Raw genomic sequence first — 16123 nt, forward strand, 5'->3', positions numbered from 1 at the left:
TGTTAATGGTGAATTGTTTGTATTGAAACTGTCTACAATGGGAACGGTGGCTTGTGATATATGATGACAAAATAAAACACGCCGGAGCAACGGATACATTTATGGAGTATTACGAAAGACAATATTCTTGAGTAAACATGCTGACAGCGATGATTGAAATGGTTGTGAGTTATGATGACAACTGTTGTTCATGCATGCTTAAGCTGGTTTCGCTAATCTGTCCTGCAGTCACAAAGAAGGGGAGAAAATACATTATCTCCATTAGCCGATTTAAAAAAAAATGTAGATAAATGCAAAATAACACAAAAACATATATACGGTCAAGTCGGCCCAACACATCTTAAGGCTTGAGGTAAAATTTAAAATTAAATATTTTTAATATAATAAAAATATATATTTTTAAATTAATTATATTTTATATGTTTTCGAATTTTACTAAATTATTATAATTAATTCTATTTAATATTTCGTTTTAATAAATGATAAATTTAACTCATCTAAACACTATTTAAAAAAATCATAATTGAAATACAATGTCAAAATTATAAAAAAACAATAATAACTTACATATTAGGTCTCCTTTTATATTTGGTTTTTAAATTAACAAATAAAACAATAATATTATAAATAATTGTTATTATTATACATTTAGAATATGTTATTATTTAAATTTATATAACATTATCTAACAGGTTGTTTTTTTAAAATAAAAAAATCAATTAACTTAAATTATATAAATATAAAATAAAAAAGTGAGGCCTTAAACGATACTACAAGAAAACTGGTGATTAGTTGGGTGAGTTTGTCAGGTGGCAACCACCTCACAAATTATTGCAGTTGCAGGATGCAAACCACCTCGCAACCCAATTTTTTTTAAAAAATAAATATAAATATTTTTCCATCTCGCAACAGAGGGAGGGGAGTTTGAAATTTTGGAAAAAAAAAAGTTGCAGAGTGCTAAACACCCCGCAACAATGTTTTAAAAAAGTTCTTGGAAAATCAAATATTGCATTTACTGAGAAGTCAGGGTGGCAGGTGACCGTTTGTTGCTTTTACTGACACAAAAGTTGCGAAGTACAAGCCACCCCGCAAGTCTCAACATCTTTGTACGTTGCGAGGTGAGAACCACTTCGCAAGTTTTTTTGAAAATTTTGGAGAAAAGTAAACCTGGCAATTAATGATGGCACAAAGTAACAGAGGCGGTTTGTTAGACACATTAGTTGCAGGGTGGAATGCACTTCGCAACATGCAACGTCTCTTTTTATTGCGGCGTAAGGACCACTTCGCAAGTTTTCTAATAAAATTAGAGGGAAATAGATCTGGAACTTAATGATGGTACATAGTAGTATGTACATGTGTCAGACACGGAGGTTGCGGGTGGGGAATCCCCATGCAAAAAGTTGCGACTAACGTTTTTGCAGGGTGATCATACCACCTCGCAATTGTTGCGTTGCAAGGTGATATTTGTATTTGCGGGGTGGTTTTCACTTGGCAAGTTTGAGTTTTTTTGTAGTGCGGGTAGCCTTGGTGGCCTACCCCTAGGGACGACCCTGTACACGGCTATTCGCACAACGCGTTACACCACACGTGAATGATTTCAATTGCTTTTAGTATATAAGAGTAAAGTGCGTCATTTATAAAAAATGCATTCTCACTCTCACATTATTTCTCATTTCGTCATTGACTTGGACTTAAGAGATATTACCATGCAGGTCATACCTATCTCTGTAGCATTGAAAACTTGCACCATTGACCAAAGATCTCATTTCACCGATTCAGGGAATATTCAGGTTTTTCTAACAAAACATTGACGTCGTCTATGAGAATCGACTTATAAATTTTGTGAATTTCACACTCAGATTTCTTTTGATTCCAAAGTTTTATATCTCATTTTCTTGAAGTTTCAACATGTTCCTCCGTAAGATTCACCATCTTATTTTTCAATCATGGTGACATCCAAAGTCACTCGATCTGTCATTCAATGGCACGGTGCTGTTGCTGAAGTTGTTAGAGTTTGACCTCTCCATCATCCTCTTCCTGCAGAAAATAAGCCAACTATGGTAGCGTATCCTTGTGAACTTACAAACAAGGTTCTACTCCTCCAAGAGTTGGACAAGGAGCATTCCTGGATCTTCTATCCTTCAGGTCCATACAACAGCCCCACCAAGGCGAGCCATTACACAAACCTCTTCATCTATCAATCATGCTTGGACAAGAAATGCTCACAGGCCTCCAATTATTACAGGAAAAAAGTTAGTACAAGGGGTCATTGACCTATTGAGCAACGTCTATAATCTAGTTCACGAGAAGAACTCACAATTCTTGGTAGATAGATTATTCAAAATTGAAGAGAGTATGCAACATATTGCATCAAGGAACAACATTATGCGGGAAGCAGTCTGAGTCAACTTTCATTGATATTGTTGCATCATAAGAAGTGGACCCAAGGGCACAAGTTCGTAACCGACAATAAAGACATAGAACTTCCCCACATGATTCTATAGGGGTAGTAGAAGTCATACTCATATTGAGGTTCACCGTTCTCATCATTCACTAACATGCCATTTCTGAAGAAGAGAAATATACGATGGAAACCTTTTTATTTTAAAGCAAAAAAAAGAACTGATGTCTTTCTGCATCCTCGATAGCGGGATTTTGAGGTCTTTAGATAAGCCACAAAAGCTACACATCTATGATGGAACTGAAGATCTAGACGACCATGTTGAGCATGTAGACAACAGGTTGGACTAGTATCAATCCCAATGGGTAGTGAAGTGCAAGCTTCTCGCACTAACCTTGACTGCAGTTACGATAACGTGGTTCAAGACCCTCATATATTAGAGCATTGATTCATGGAGGGACTTCAATAATAGGTTCCTCATACAAATTTTCGCATGAAAGCGACAAACCACAACTATGGCCATCAGTCAAGTCATTTAGCGAAAGAAGGACACCTTGAGCGAATACATTGAATGTTTCACAAAAGTGGTAATATCAATGGGGGCACATACGACGGCTAGAATGTTGGATGTTTAAGAAGGGGTTGAGACCAGACTTCATGTTCAAGAAAAATATGGGGATCGAAGAAGCGTGTAGTCTAAGTGATTTGTTGAATACGGAATATCATTATACCAATTATAAATAAAAACTCATGAACACGGAATGGGAGGGAGATTGGGGAGCATGGAACCTCGAACATGAACATCAGAAAGAGACAACATTTGTTGTAGAGAAGACAAGGATCACAAACCTCGATCAAGTTTCAGCTCTTACACTCCTTTGAACATTTCAAGGAAGAAAGTCTGGAAGGAGTGGGCAAACACTAAGTTCAAAAAGGTTGGTATTAGGAATCCCTTCCTATTTTGAGAATCATCTAGGACGAACAAGTCAAAATATTGTTGTTTCCATAAGATTCACGAGTACAACAGAAATGATTGCATTCATTTGAAGGATGCAATAAAATAATTGGTTAAGAAGAGGTAACTAACTGAGTACACCCGAGATGGTCATCGCGAAAGAGGCCAGGATTATAATACAAGGCGTAGGAGCTGAGAAGATTCTCCAAATAAGAAAAGAGTTCGTGAATGGAGCCAAAAGGGGGAAAGATAAAAAACACTAAGGGCGTGTTTAGTTCGAGGAAGATGGAGGAGAGGGGAGGGAAATGGATGGGATATTTATAATAAAATGTGCTTGGTTCAATTTCTAAGAGCGGAGAGGAGGGAAGGGAAGGGAGCAAAACTCCTCCAAATCACACTTTTTGCGTCCCCTAAATCGGGGGGATTCGGAGGAGAGGAGAGGGAGTGAGTTTTGATATTTAATAAATTAATATATTTACTAGAATATCCTCAGTTTTATTTTATTATTTTAAAATTATTATTTTCTTTCGTGTTTCTGCTTTTCTTTTTTTGTGATTTTTCTCTATTACTTCCATCAATTTATTATAATTATTCTTCACCTTCAAATTATTATTTTTTATTTAATAAATATTATAACCACTACAATTTTTTTTATTAAATTTTTTTATTTGTATATTTAATTATGTTAATTTTTTTCTAATTTTGTTATGTATTCTATTATATATATTTTTTATATAAAATTTTAAAAAATTCATTTTTTGGTTTATTATATTGTAATGTATATAATATTTAATAATAAGTGATTTTATGTAGTCAAAAGTTGTTATCAACACATAGTTTATTTTATGTCAACATTTATAATACGAATCAAGTGTACTCAATTTTTTTTATCGTTATGTTGTAAGTTATGACTTTTTAATTCCTCAATATTATCAATATTTCAAAAAAAATACTTATGAAATTTCAACTTTTAATATCATATCACTTATATAAAATCATAAGGATAAAAATGTAAATTATTAATAAAATCTCTCCCCTCCCCTCGTGAACCAAACATATTTTGACAATTCTTGATAATTCTTGGATCCTCATTGATGACAGAAGCTCTTGTAACATGGGTGACTTCGGCCGTGGAATTAGAAAGAATTATCCATTGGTGATAATGTATCCATTGCATATTTTGACAATTCTTGAATCCTCATTGATGACAGAAGCTCTTGTAACATCATGTAACTGAACCTCTTTGAAAAGTTAGGGCTAAAGAAGGAGAAGTTGGGGCTATATAAAGGATCCAACTTTCAAGATTTCAATGGAACACTGAGCTGCCCCTAGGGGTATGTCAAACTAATGGTCACTTGGTAGAAGTAAGAGACATCAAGATAGTCGGCCTGCATGTCTTGGTGATTCTCTACAAAAACGTCTATAATTGTAGTTTAGGCGGACCTTTCCCAATAACTTTAGACCCAAATGGCTTTCTTGGTCCCTCTCAAGATGAAGTATCACAATGTCCATGATGATTGGGTGACAATATGGATCGACTTATGTAAGGAAAAAATGATATACAAGGCTCTATAATACGACCAAAAGAAAGACAAAGGAAACGTCATGGAGATCAATGTCGCTTCTGTCACCATTCTATTAAAGGATATGAAAAGTAAGCCCCTAATAGGTTACGCAAATTACTCTAACCGAGCATCTGCAAGGAAAGTTGGTTATCATGTGTCCTACCAATGCCCCAAGTGGCTAATTGGTAGTGGTTTTGTTGCTTGGTTAAATTCACCTTACGGTATATGTAATACGTAAATGCTATTGTGATGTATGGTTTTTTTCCAACAAAGGAAAAATAAATCATATCGAAACTCTCATTTCCTTGTGATTATAAAATGTAACGATGAGTGAAAGGTGTTGTCACAAACGCCACCGCCGTATGACTAAATCAATCAAACCCCATCACAAACTGTAACATCCTAATTCCTGACTCGACAAAAAATAAGAAAATTCAGTAATAAACTTAACCAATTAGAGTGTTATGCATGATCCGCCAATCATAAAAACCAAAATAACATAGTGTCGCGGCAGAAAAATTGAGATTAAGCATTTGATTAACTTAACTTACAAAGCAAGAGTCACCACCGAACATTATTATTTCCAAAGGAAAGGGAAAATATTGATAAAACCCAACAAAGAAAGATCTGAATATGGGGGTTGGTTATGCAAGGGGAATGTATTAGCACCCCTAACATATGTGGTACTCCACAGGAACCTCTTAAAAATATGTGTTTTTACGCTAAAGCGGTATTGTTTGCAAAAAGATTCAGGTGATGAGAAAAGAAGTTTTTTTTTTTGTGCTCGCCAAAACTTCAAAAGTCTCGTGCCTACGTATCTTCCACGTGCAATGAAGAAGTCAGAGCCTCGTAGTTCATGGTGATAGTAACCACAGAAGTTTGTTGATTGATTTTAGCGAGAGATACTCGATCACTTTCAAATGGAAACAATGCTACGCGACACATGGATAAGAGAATGTTTGCATCACTACAAGAATGGATGGCTGAATCATGGATTCATACAGATTCTGGACATCATCACATTCGAGTGGAAAACGCTCGATCTTCAATTGTGGAAGCTTCATTGCGTCGGTGTGAAATAAACTAAGTCTCTCGTTTGTGAAAAGATTTTAAGTTGAAAAGCCAAGTGGCAAAAAGATTTGAATGAGTTGAAGTTGCTTTTACTTGGGTATTTCAAATTCTTCACATGCAATCCATGGAGATGAGCTTTGGTGAAATTTTTCTTTTTTTCCTCTTAAGACTCGTGTCTTCTCTTTATGCCTTAACTCCTATAATCTGGTTTTTTAAGTGAGAGAATGATAGAGTGAAAATGAGGAAATTGAGTTCCAAAAGAGCTTGAATAGCTAACTTGCACAATGATCAAAATACACTCGCTTACTCAATTCAAGGTCTAATATACCATTGGTTCAATAATCTACATTATTAATCTTACTAATTACTCTAATTAACATATTATTTCAACATAATACGTAATTAGAAGCTTGGGTCTTAGACCGCCATACCAGACCGGGGGGGTAAGTGTTCCCGCTTGGGTTGATATAGAACTTATGGCCTAATAAGATTTGTAACCCAATAACATTTGGCCCAATAAAAAGCCGGTAAAGCCAAAATGTTGTTCAAATGGACTAAAAATTATTATGTTAGGCCAGTGGTGTAGGGTTGATATGCCCTGCCCTCAAATGCATACCCATAGATAGTTCTTGGACATCAGGAACATACATGAGCCTGACCTAGAAAACACTTGATATGAGCAAATGATAGAAGGAGGACAGTCTGTTGATATAATAGATTATATTCTGCCACTTGTTTATTTGGATCGTGATCCTATTATAGAAGGTTTCGAACCCGTAAACCTAGAAACCTCCTATATAACGGGTAGTAAAACGTCAAACTAATTTACACAATTTTTAAAACCTAAAATATTTTTGTCCATCTCTTTCGGTTGCTGAACTAAGTATCAAAATATTTGTGGTAATATCTCTGACGGCCGATCAAAGCATAACAAAGTAGCTAACTCAAATAACCAAATTTGATACGTCTTAGAAGTCTAAACATTTTATATATATTTAAATTAGAGTGTTTTTTTTTTAAATTCCATTTGCCTAAACACTAAACTCAATATGTAACAATCAACTTTAGACTTGGTCGCTTTAGATGCATGGGCAGATTAGATGGTGGTGGCTATTTGCTAGACATTGAGAAATGTTGTCATCTACTACATAAGGATCTTTACTTTTTCAGTCAAATAAATTTAGTCTTTTGTACAAATATTCTACTTTATTTTTAAGTAAGAGAGACAATTTTTTAAATATAATTTTAATATAAATCAATTTAGAAATTATTTCATAACATAAAATCAAACTATAATTATAAATTATAGAACAAATTATTTATTTTTTTTAGTGATTTTTAAAACTTGAAATAAACTAGTATTAATTTTGTTTAATTCAGCTCAGCTAATCACACCTCTAATTTGTTTTTTTTTTTTTTTTTAACAAATCCACAATCTTAAATGAAAACACATCACAATTCTTCAAATCTAAATATGAAACTTCAACTTTATTGTCTTTCTCCATTTATGCCATACTCATGTTTTGTACACATTCAGATTGAACTAGTCTGCTTCATTTCATTTCAATTCATTCTTGTAAAACTAAAGCAGCAAGATGCTGATACATTGATCACAGAAAAATTATTTAATTGACAAAAAATAAAACAATAAGGGGACACTACCTTATTATCACAATGTGATGATGAACAAGTAGTACAAAACTACAAATAAATAATACAAAGAAATTACATAAGAATTTGCAAAGAATATGACAAAGTTATTCCCTAATATATATATATATATATATATAGTTTGTTGTTGGTTAACATTTCTCATAATGGTGTAGTTTTTCTACCCACTGCTTTGCCACAAAGAAGAGCATTTTCTGGAATTAGATATTCATCCCTTTGGGATCCAGCATCTGAATATACCCTCATATAGAATTGTTGTCCAAGATATTGTCTTGCCCAAAATTCACTCCTAATGTTCCACATTCCCACATTGTCTAGTGCCATGTAAATTGCAGTCCATGACCTAGGATATACCTGTTGCACAAAAATTCAAATATTTCAATAACTTAGCATAATCATAGGAACAAAAAAATTAAAACAAAACATTGTAGTAAACAAACTAACCTGTGTTGTGCTCCTAGACACAGCATCTTGGAGGTTGTATTGGTTACGACTATTAGGCGTCCATGTACCACCGTCCATTCTGTATTCGAAAACATTATGTTTAATGACTTCGTAAAAAAAAAAATTACACATTCATTCAATCATATTTGATTGATTGAATGAGTGCGTTTGATGGAAATAAGTAATGTGGTTGCGAATTCTTACCCTACGACCCAAAATGAGTATCCATCAATGTGCCAACTTTGGACGATATTTTCACGGTTCTGAAACACGATTTCAACGAAGGATCGAAAATTAGCACCCATGACTGAGGTATCAAGATGAGTTGATTTACCGGAAGGGCTATCGGGGATGCTTCCAACTTTGAAAACTCCGTCAATCTTGAAGTAATCAGCTAACTTCAGAGGAGTGTCTGCCGGTACAAAAGAAACACCGTTGACCGCGTATCTTTGCTTACCGTTGACAAGTGCAGCTGAGCTCACTAGCTCGATTGTTCTACTAATGTTTATCGTACCGTAGTGGTATGAACCTTGTGGATTAGGCCTTGGTCCACTCGCAGTAAGATTCGTCCTATAAATTGCAACAAATTATTAAATATCGAATGTTACTATTGTATGTAACAATGTTATTAACGCTAAGTATTAAAAATTTACCTGATTGATCGCGCTTGTTGGATGGACCAATCAATATCGGTTGGTCCACCAGGAATGGCGTCCGAAAGAGATCCTTGTGAGTTACTATAGTGAAGTACTGCAGTGCTTGTGAGGATCTTTTCGGTGAATCGAGTGGAAGCAACAATGTGGAAATCCTTAGGTGCTTGATCAGCTGTGACAAGAACAGAATAAGATTGTCCAACATGCACATCTATAGATGAATACGATGTTTGCAAAGTGTGTGTTCCTTCCACTTCAACCAGTTTCATAGTATGGTCTTGAATCCTAAAGTTGAGTGTGTTTTCTAATCCAACATTCGATATTCTAAGCCGATACGTTTTTCCTGTCGAACACAAATGTTAATTTTGTTAGAACTTATAATTCAGTTACTAAGAAAAACAAAAAGCATTGATAAGAAAAACAAGTAACAAACCTTGTTCAACTGTGAATGTTGTCCAATTTGCGCGACCGTTGATAAGAACAGCTTGAGGAAGTGGAAGTCTGTGTCCCAAATCAAGAAATCTCCTCAGGATCTGAAATTCATAAACTCACATGTTAATAAAGATATGAAAATTTTGAGACCATTATTAAGTGCTACGTAGCATAGATACCAGAAACACCGCAGACACATACTAATTTTAAAAAAATAACAAATTAAACATAATCACAAGTGTCTGAGTTGATTTCAGACAAGACTCTCACACGTAGACATATTTTTTTCATAGGTGTTTCGTTTGTGCTATATAAATTAGGTGATTACCGTGTGATCAAGTTTGTACCAATCACCAATGAGGAAGGTGAAATCATCAGCTGGAGTAGGGAATGGAACAGGAATCAATGGTCTGCTAAGGATTTTGATGGATCCAAAACCACCAGCTGCTTTGTGTAAAGCAAGAGATGGAAAATAGAAGAAGCTTCCAATTTGATCTTTGACTTGAAGTTTGTATGTGAAGTTTTTACCAGGAGGAATGGGACATGTTGTGCCATAAACTCCATCTTGAAATGAATTTCTTCTTTGTTGAACACCGTTCCTGTTTCATTTCAATAAAAAAATTGTTAGAGTTTCATAATGTAAGTTTTTATGTTTAGTTAATGAAGTTTATGTTTTTATTTTTTTTTTATTTTTTTGGGTATAATTTTTATTTTATTTTAAGTATATATGATGATGATGATAATATATAATTGATATTGACCAATCCAAAGTAAAGATTGGGCCTGACTCGTGAAGATATTAATTGGGCTTGGAGTTAGTTGGGTTTGAACCGTGATATGATATTAAGGGCAGAAATGTTGGTCGAGTGGGTGCATTTAATAAACTCATGTTTTTTGTAACCAAAAAATGGATTTTTATAATAATAATAATAATAATAATAATAATAATAATAATAATAATAATAATAATAATAATAATAATTATTATTATTATTATTATTATTATTATTATTATTATTATTATTATTATTATTATTATTATAATACAACAGGTTAATAGTAGTATTTTGGCAGAAAGGCTTGTGATATCCAAATTCATCAAGGAAATTGAAATTCATAAAAAATTATTTAAAACAAAAAGTTGCCAGAAAAATATAAACTAAACAAGTGTCCCTTCAAAAAAAGTGGTTTAGTATTGAAAAATTGTCTATATTTTATGTACTGTGTATGTATACTTGTTAAAATTCTGTTTAGTTGATGAATGTATCAACTTTAATTTCTCATCTTCTACATGGAAATGATGCAAAAAGACAGCTTATAATAGTCAACTTTGGGATTATAAAATGAATTAGTAAGACTATCGTTATTTTTTTAATTGTCATTTTAAGATTGTTTATGCCAAAATTTAAGTTTTGTTTTTTTTTGAAAAAAAACTATTTTATAATACATTTAATTATTTATTATCTTACTTCAAATTTTTTATAATAATTAAACAAAAATAATTTTGATAAAACCGTAATTAATAATATTTTTTATTTTTTAAGCTATAAAAATAATGATTAAAAAAAAAGTTTCTAAGCAATAGACTGTCAGAAAATAAACATAGTACTTTTATCCTTTGAAATTATATATTTATAAAAAATATAAATTTCAGGAAATGATACTTTTTTTTTACAATTTTATAAAAAGTAAAAAATATTATTTATATTTTATAAAAAAGAAAAATCATGAATTATTTTACTAAAAAATAAATTTAAAAAATATTATATTTAAAGACAAAATATTTGTCAAAAAGTCAACTTAAATTTAGTCAAACAGAATAACATTTTGAAAGTGACGAAACTATGCCTATAAGAATGTGGTATTTAAGCATATGTGTTTTCCGCATTTTCCAATAAACGATGTGTTTGTGCATTACAGATTAGTGGATTATCAAATCTAATCAAGATATCAACAAATAAATTACATTGTTTTCATACCATGAGAGAAGAAATGGCTCTGGTAAGCTATTGTGCACATTGATGATCAAATTATCATTGGTTACAGCGTAAATTTCAGGTCCTGGAAATTGACCATTGATAAGAATACCCTGCAAATAATACAAAATTATAAGATACTACAAGTAACATATATTCAAACAAAAATAAGAAGAATGATAAAAATAATAACAAACCTGTTGTTTAACACCGAGAGGATAAATGTCGCCATATGTAACATTCCAGTCAAAGAATCTATAAGGATCTTCAGCAGCAACAAGAAAAAAGAAAGAGCAGAAACCGAACAAAGCAAGTACGAGGTTCATGTTGAACAGAGAAGAGACAAAGAAACAAACAAATGGTTTGTACTTGGATGTGTATTTGAGAGAGAAACGTAAATGAAATAAATAGAGGAAGAGAAATCCAACAAAGTGTAAAGAGAAGATTATAGTTGGACTAACAACACACACATTTATGATGAATATATATACACACACGAAAGCCTTATAGGTAAGGTAACTCAATATAGTAATAATAATATTTGTAATATAAAGACAAATTGTAGAGGTAGTTGATTATTAGTATATTATAAATGCGAAGGGTGCATAATAAAATCACAAAAAAATAAATGCAAAAAAGGAAAATAAAAGCGGTGATTGCGTGTAGCGTGTGATCCAGTTTGCAATGAGCATATAATGTTGAAGCTGTGTGACAGTACATTGAGCCGCGACACACGGTATCTTTTTAATATTATGTCTAAATTTGAAGTACGCGGTTTTTATAAAAGACATTCTATGTATGTTTTATTTTTGGTATTAGTTCTATGTATGTTGTCTTGTTTGATTGTTGGTTGGTGCTTTTTGTGATTATAGTTGGAAATAATTAGGAGGACTGGTGAAGGGAAGTTTCGTGGATACTCTATTTGTTTCAAAATGTGTGTTATTTAAAAAATTTGTATATAAAAATATAAATTAGACTGAAATTATTATTTTTTCAAAACATTACAATTTGACTGAATTAATTTTATTAATTATCCGTATGTTTTCCACCTTTATATTCAAATACAAAGTAAAGTAAAATACTTTAGAAATAATATACATAGTTGACTTAATACTTTTTTTATTTGACTCCAAATTCATTTTTTTCCTTAACTTAAAAGTATCATATCAGTCTTTTAATCTTTTAAAATGTAGTATATTAATCTTATTTATTGAATTAATGACGGAAAAAATATTAAAATGTGTCACTAATGAATGAAAAGAATAAAAGATGGTCCGTTTTGAACAAGAGATCAATATAATATTTTTTTAGATAAAGAAGCAAAATGAACTCTGAGAACAAATTAAATGATTAAAAGGGATATTAAACTTACACAATTATATATAGTATTAATTTGTGGTCGTACATGGGCAATGTAGAGGAATAAAGCTGGTCCATTATCGTATTGAGTTATAGGCTAAAATCTGATATGATCTTAATCAGTCTCCGCACCCGCACCCAAGTTTGATCCAATAAAAAGAAGCTCAATTTAGTCATTAAGCCTAAAAGGAATAAATATTTATGACAAGAATAACGTCAAGAATGAGAAGAGTGTTAGAACGTACTTGGACCCACAAGGTTGGTGAAAATTAAGTAATTGAGTATGGAGAGAGAGAGAGGGAGAGAGAGAGAGAGAGTTAAAGAGAGTATAATTGAGGGTGAAAATGTTCATCCAGCATACGCATTATATTGATACCTCAAAGGTATATATACACAAGTACAATTGATTGAGATACAAGCAACTAACAGAAAAAACACAAAACTGAAATATGTCTGCCTGTAACTTGGTTACAACTTTCTAGTAACCAGGTTACGTTTAGTCTAAAATTAATTCTCAACACAGTGGTAACCGCTTATTAAAACGCAATACCAAGTTACAACTGTTCTAAACAAGACAAATCAATACAGTGGTAATCAGTTACCAAAATGCAGCAATGTTACAACAGTTAAATTATGTGATTTTCACAACACACCATCTTAATTCAAGTGCTCCAAGTCTTTCATGTCCATATGATTTTTCAACCTTTTGAAGACTTCTCCTGACACTCCTTTTGTCAGCAAATTGGCCATTTGGTATTCACTTATACAATATCCCAGTCTCAACCTTCCTTCACTAACATGTTCTCTCAGATAGTGAAATCTTATCTCAATATGCTTCCTCCTCCCATACTCAATCGGGTTCTTATCAAGGTTTATAGCGGAAATGTAACCTTTGAGGCCGAAGAGGACGGAGATTGGTCACATGTAACACCAGAGGCCGAAAAGGGTGGAGAGTGGTCACCGAATTCACATCAAAATGGGAGGGATCCTGAGGCTGTGTAGGAAAGGGACTACATGATTGAAGGATTAATTATAAAGATTGATTTGTACTATATATACTAACAAGATGCATCTTCTTTTCGGTAGCCTAACAAATAAGAACTCCACAATTAAGTGTGCTTGACTTGGAGTAGTATTTAGATGGGTGACCTTCTGGAAAATTTTTCGAAAAGCGTGTGAGCGAGGACAAATCATGTTGAAATGACATGTGTTGTTTTATGGAGTTAGTGTGTAATCTTGAAAGCAGTCTGGGGTGTCACAAATGGTATTAGAGCAGAACTCTCCTAATACGATGTGGTTCAGGGATGAACTGAGCGAAATCTGATGGGCATGTAACACTCGAGGCCGAAGAGAGCAGAAAGTGGTCACATGTAACACATGGGGCCGATGAGGGCGGAGAGTGGTCACGAAATTCACATCGGAATGAGAGGGATCCTTAGGCTGTGTAGGGAAGGGACGACATGGTTAAAGAAAGACTTATAAGGATTGATTGGTACTACATATACCAAAAAGATGCATATTTTTTTCGGTAGCCTATCAAATAAGAACTTCATAGTTAAGTGTGCTTGACTTGGAGTAATATTTGGATGGGTGACTTTCTGAGAAGTTTTCCATAAAGCGTGTAAGTGAGGACAAGTCATGCTGAAAAGACTCGTGTTGGTTTGTTGGGTCAATCAATAATCCTAACAGCAGTCTAGGGTGTTACAAAAAACATTATCAACCATGAGTGTTACATCATCACCCTCTTCGTTGCCCAGCTCCTTCAATAGATTTATTAACCACACGGCTTGACAAGCATACAACGAAGCGACATTGTACCCAGTCTCATAGGAAGAGAGTACTGCTATCGGCTTCTTCTTCGAACTCTATGATATTGGTGTTTCATCAAAAAATAAAGATTTATCCAGCTATAAACTTTATATCCTCTTTATCTCTGTAACAATTGGAATCAGTAAAACTGAGAAAATTGCATTTTTCTGCATCTGTCCATTATGGGAAGAATAATTCCGCAGCCAATAAATCCTTTGACGTATCTTAGAATCCTCTTGACTACTTCCAAGTGAGATATCTTCGGTCTCTCTATGAATTTACTCACAATATCGACACTAAACGCCAAATTCTATCGCATATTTCATAAGTAACACAAAGACCCAATTTGTCTCCTATACTGATTTGGATTAACATCTTGCTCATCCTCATTCTTTGACAACTACAGCCTCAACTCAGCCTAAGTAATGAAAGTATTACATTGCTCCATTTCAAACTTCTTCAAAATCTCAAGCGCTTACATTCTTTGGTACATGAGTAGTCCCTTCTTGAACTTATGGAACTCAATGCCAAGGAAGAATATTATAAGACCAAGGTCGGTCATCTCAAATTTCTTCATAAGCTCACAATTGAACTTTAAAATGCACTCTTAGTTGATGATCATAATCAATAAATCATTTATGTATAGACAAAGGATTAGCACCCGTTCATTTGTATCATTCTTCACATACACCTCATGTTCGGATACACACTTCTAAAAGACAATCTCCTTTAAGAAACCATATATCCTCTTGTTCCAAGCTCTTGGAGCTTGTTTTAAACCGTACACTGCTTTCTTCAATTTGTAAAACTTTGACTCTTGGTTTTTCACAATAAAACCAGGGGTTATTCTACATATACATCCTTTTCAAGCGGTCTGTTCAAAAATGCATACTTTACATCCATTTGGTAGACAGATTAATTGTTGTTATTTGCAATACCAACAACTACCCTAATGGTTTTAATTCTAGCCACGGGTGCAAATACCACTTCAAAATTTATGCCTTCTCTTTGAAAAAAATCCTTTTTCAACTAATCATGTCTTATGCTTTATTATTTCACCCTTGGGATTTGCCTTCACTTTGTACACCCATCTTACACCAATTGACTATTTTCCTTCCCATCTTACACCAACTAACTTCTTTCCTTCCGATAGATCAACTAACTCCTAAGCTTTGTTCTTCTCAATCGATTCCATCTCCTCTTTCATAGCACAAATCCACTTTGGATCACTCAAGGCGTCCTTTGTTTTAACGCGTTCAGATTCAGCCATAAGTGCAAAATGGACGAAATCACCATCATCATTGATCTTATTATATTGGAACCACTTATAATCTTAGAGTCTTGGAGGAAAACTTATTTGCCTTATTAATATTCTCACATTCTCTTTAATTCGGGTTTCAATGGGGATTGCTTCTGTTTTATCAAGCATTATAAGGATTATTTTCTCATTGTTGTAACCAATTACAACTTTCTGGTAACCAGTTACACGTTGTTGTAGATGCTTAATTTCATTTAAAACAACATCTTGAATAAGCATGGTTCTTTTATTCGTTGCATCACAAAAATTGTAACCACCATTGATACCATACAAATATCATCAATTCTCACTTATCATACATCTTCTTTGTAAGTTGTCCCAACACATGTCAATATGCTATCGAACTGAAAACTTAAGTGATTCAGATTCAGTTCAAGTCGAGATCATGCTTCCTCTGGTGTTATCTTATCAAGCTTATTTGTTGGATACCTATTCAACAAACATGTAGTTGTGGTTATCGCTTCTCCCC

General features: G+C 33.3%; 1 protein-coding gene across 1 annotated transcript; it reads right to left on the reverse strand.

The window, feature by feature from the left end:
* Positions 1–7632: 7632 nt before the first annotated feature.
* LOC131602244 (L-ascorbate oxidase homolog) lies at positions 7633–11658 on the reverse strand. The gene is made up of 8 exons (XM_058874311.1): positions 11366–11658; positions 11172–11281; positions 9521–9791; positions 9194–9293; positions 8761–9103; positions 8312–8677; positions 8108–8186; positions 7633–8017 (listed from the first exon to the last, which is right to left on the reverse strand). Exons 1-8 carry the CDS (start codon positions 11492–11494, stop codon positions 7805–7807), a joined length of 1611 nt encoding a protein of 536 aa, XP_058730294.1. The 5' UTR covers positions 11495–11658; the 3' UTR covers positions 7633–7804.
* Between the last annotated feature and the right edge of the window lie 4465 nt (positions 11659–16123).

This window comes from Vicia villosa, linkage group LG5 (genome assembly GCF_029867415.1).
Source record: "Vicia villosa cultivar HV-30 ecotype Madison, WI linkage group LG5, Vvil1.0, whole genome shotgun sequence".
Lineage (NCBI taxonomy): Eukaryota > Viridiplantae > Streptophyta > Magnoliopsida > Fabales > Fabaceae > Vicia > Vicia villosa.

Excerpts from the sequence above, each read along its gene's own strand:
- LOC131602244 (XM_058874311.1), bottom strand. The coding sequence starts at position 11,494 with ATGAACCTCGTACTTGCTTTGTTCGGTTTCTGCTCTTTCTTTTTTCTT. Across the intron at positions 9,792-11,171 it reads GAGCCATTTCTTCTCTCATG|GAACGGTGTTCAACAAAGAA; the intron begins GTATGAAAACAA and ends GAAATGAAACAG. Across the intron at positions 8,187-8,311 it reads TACTCATTTTGGGTCGTAGG|AATGGACGGTGGTACATGGA; the intron begins GTAAGAATTCGC and ends TTTCGAATACAG.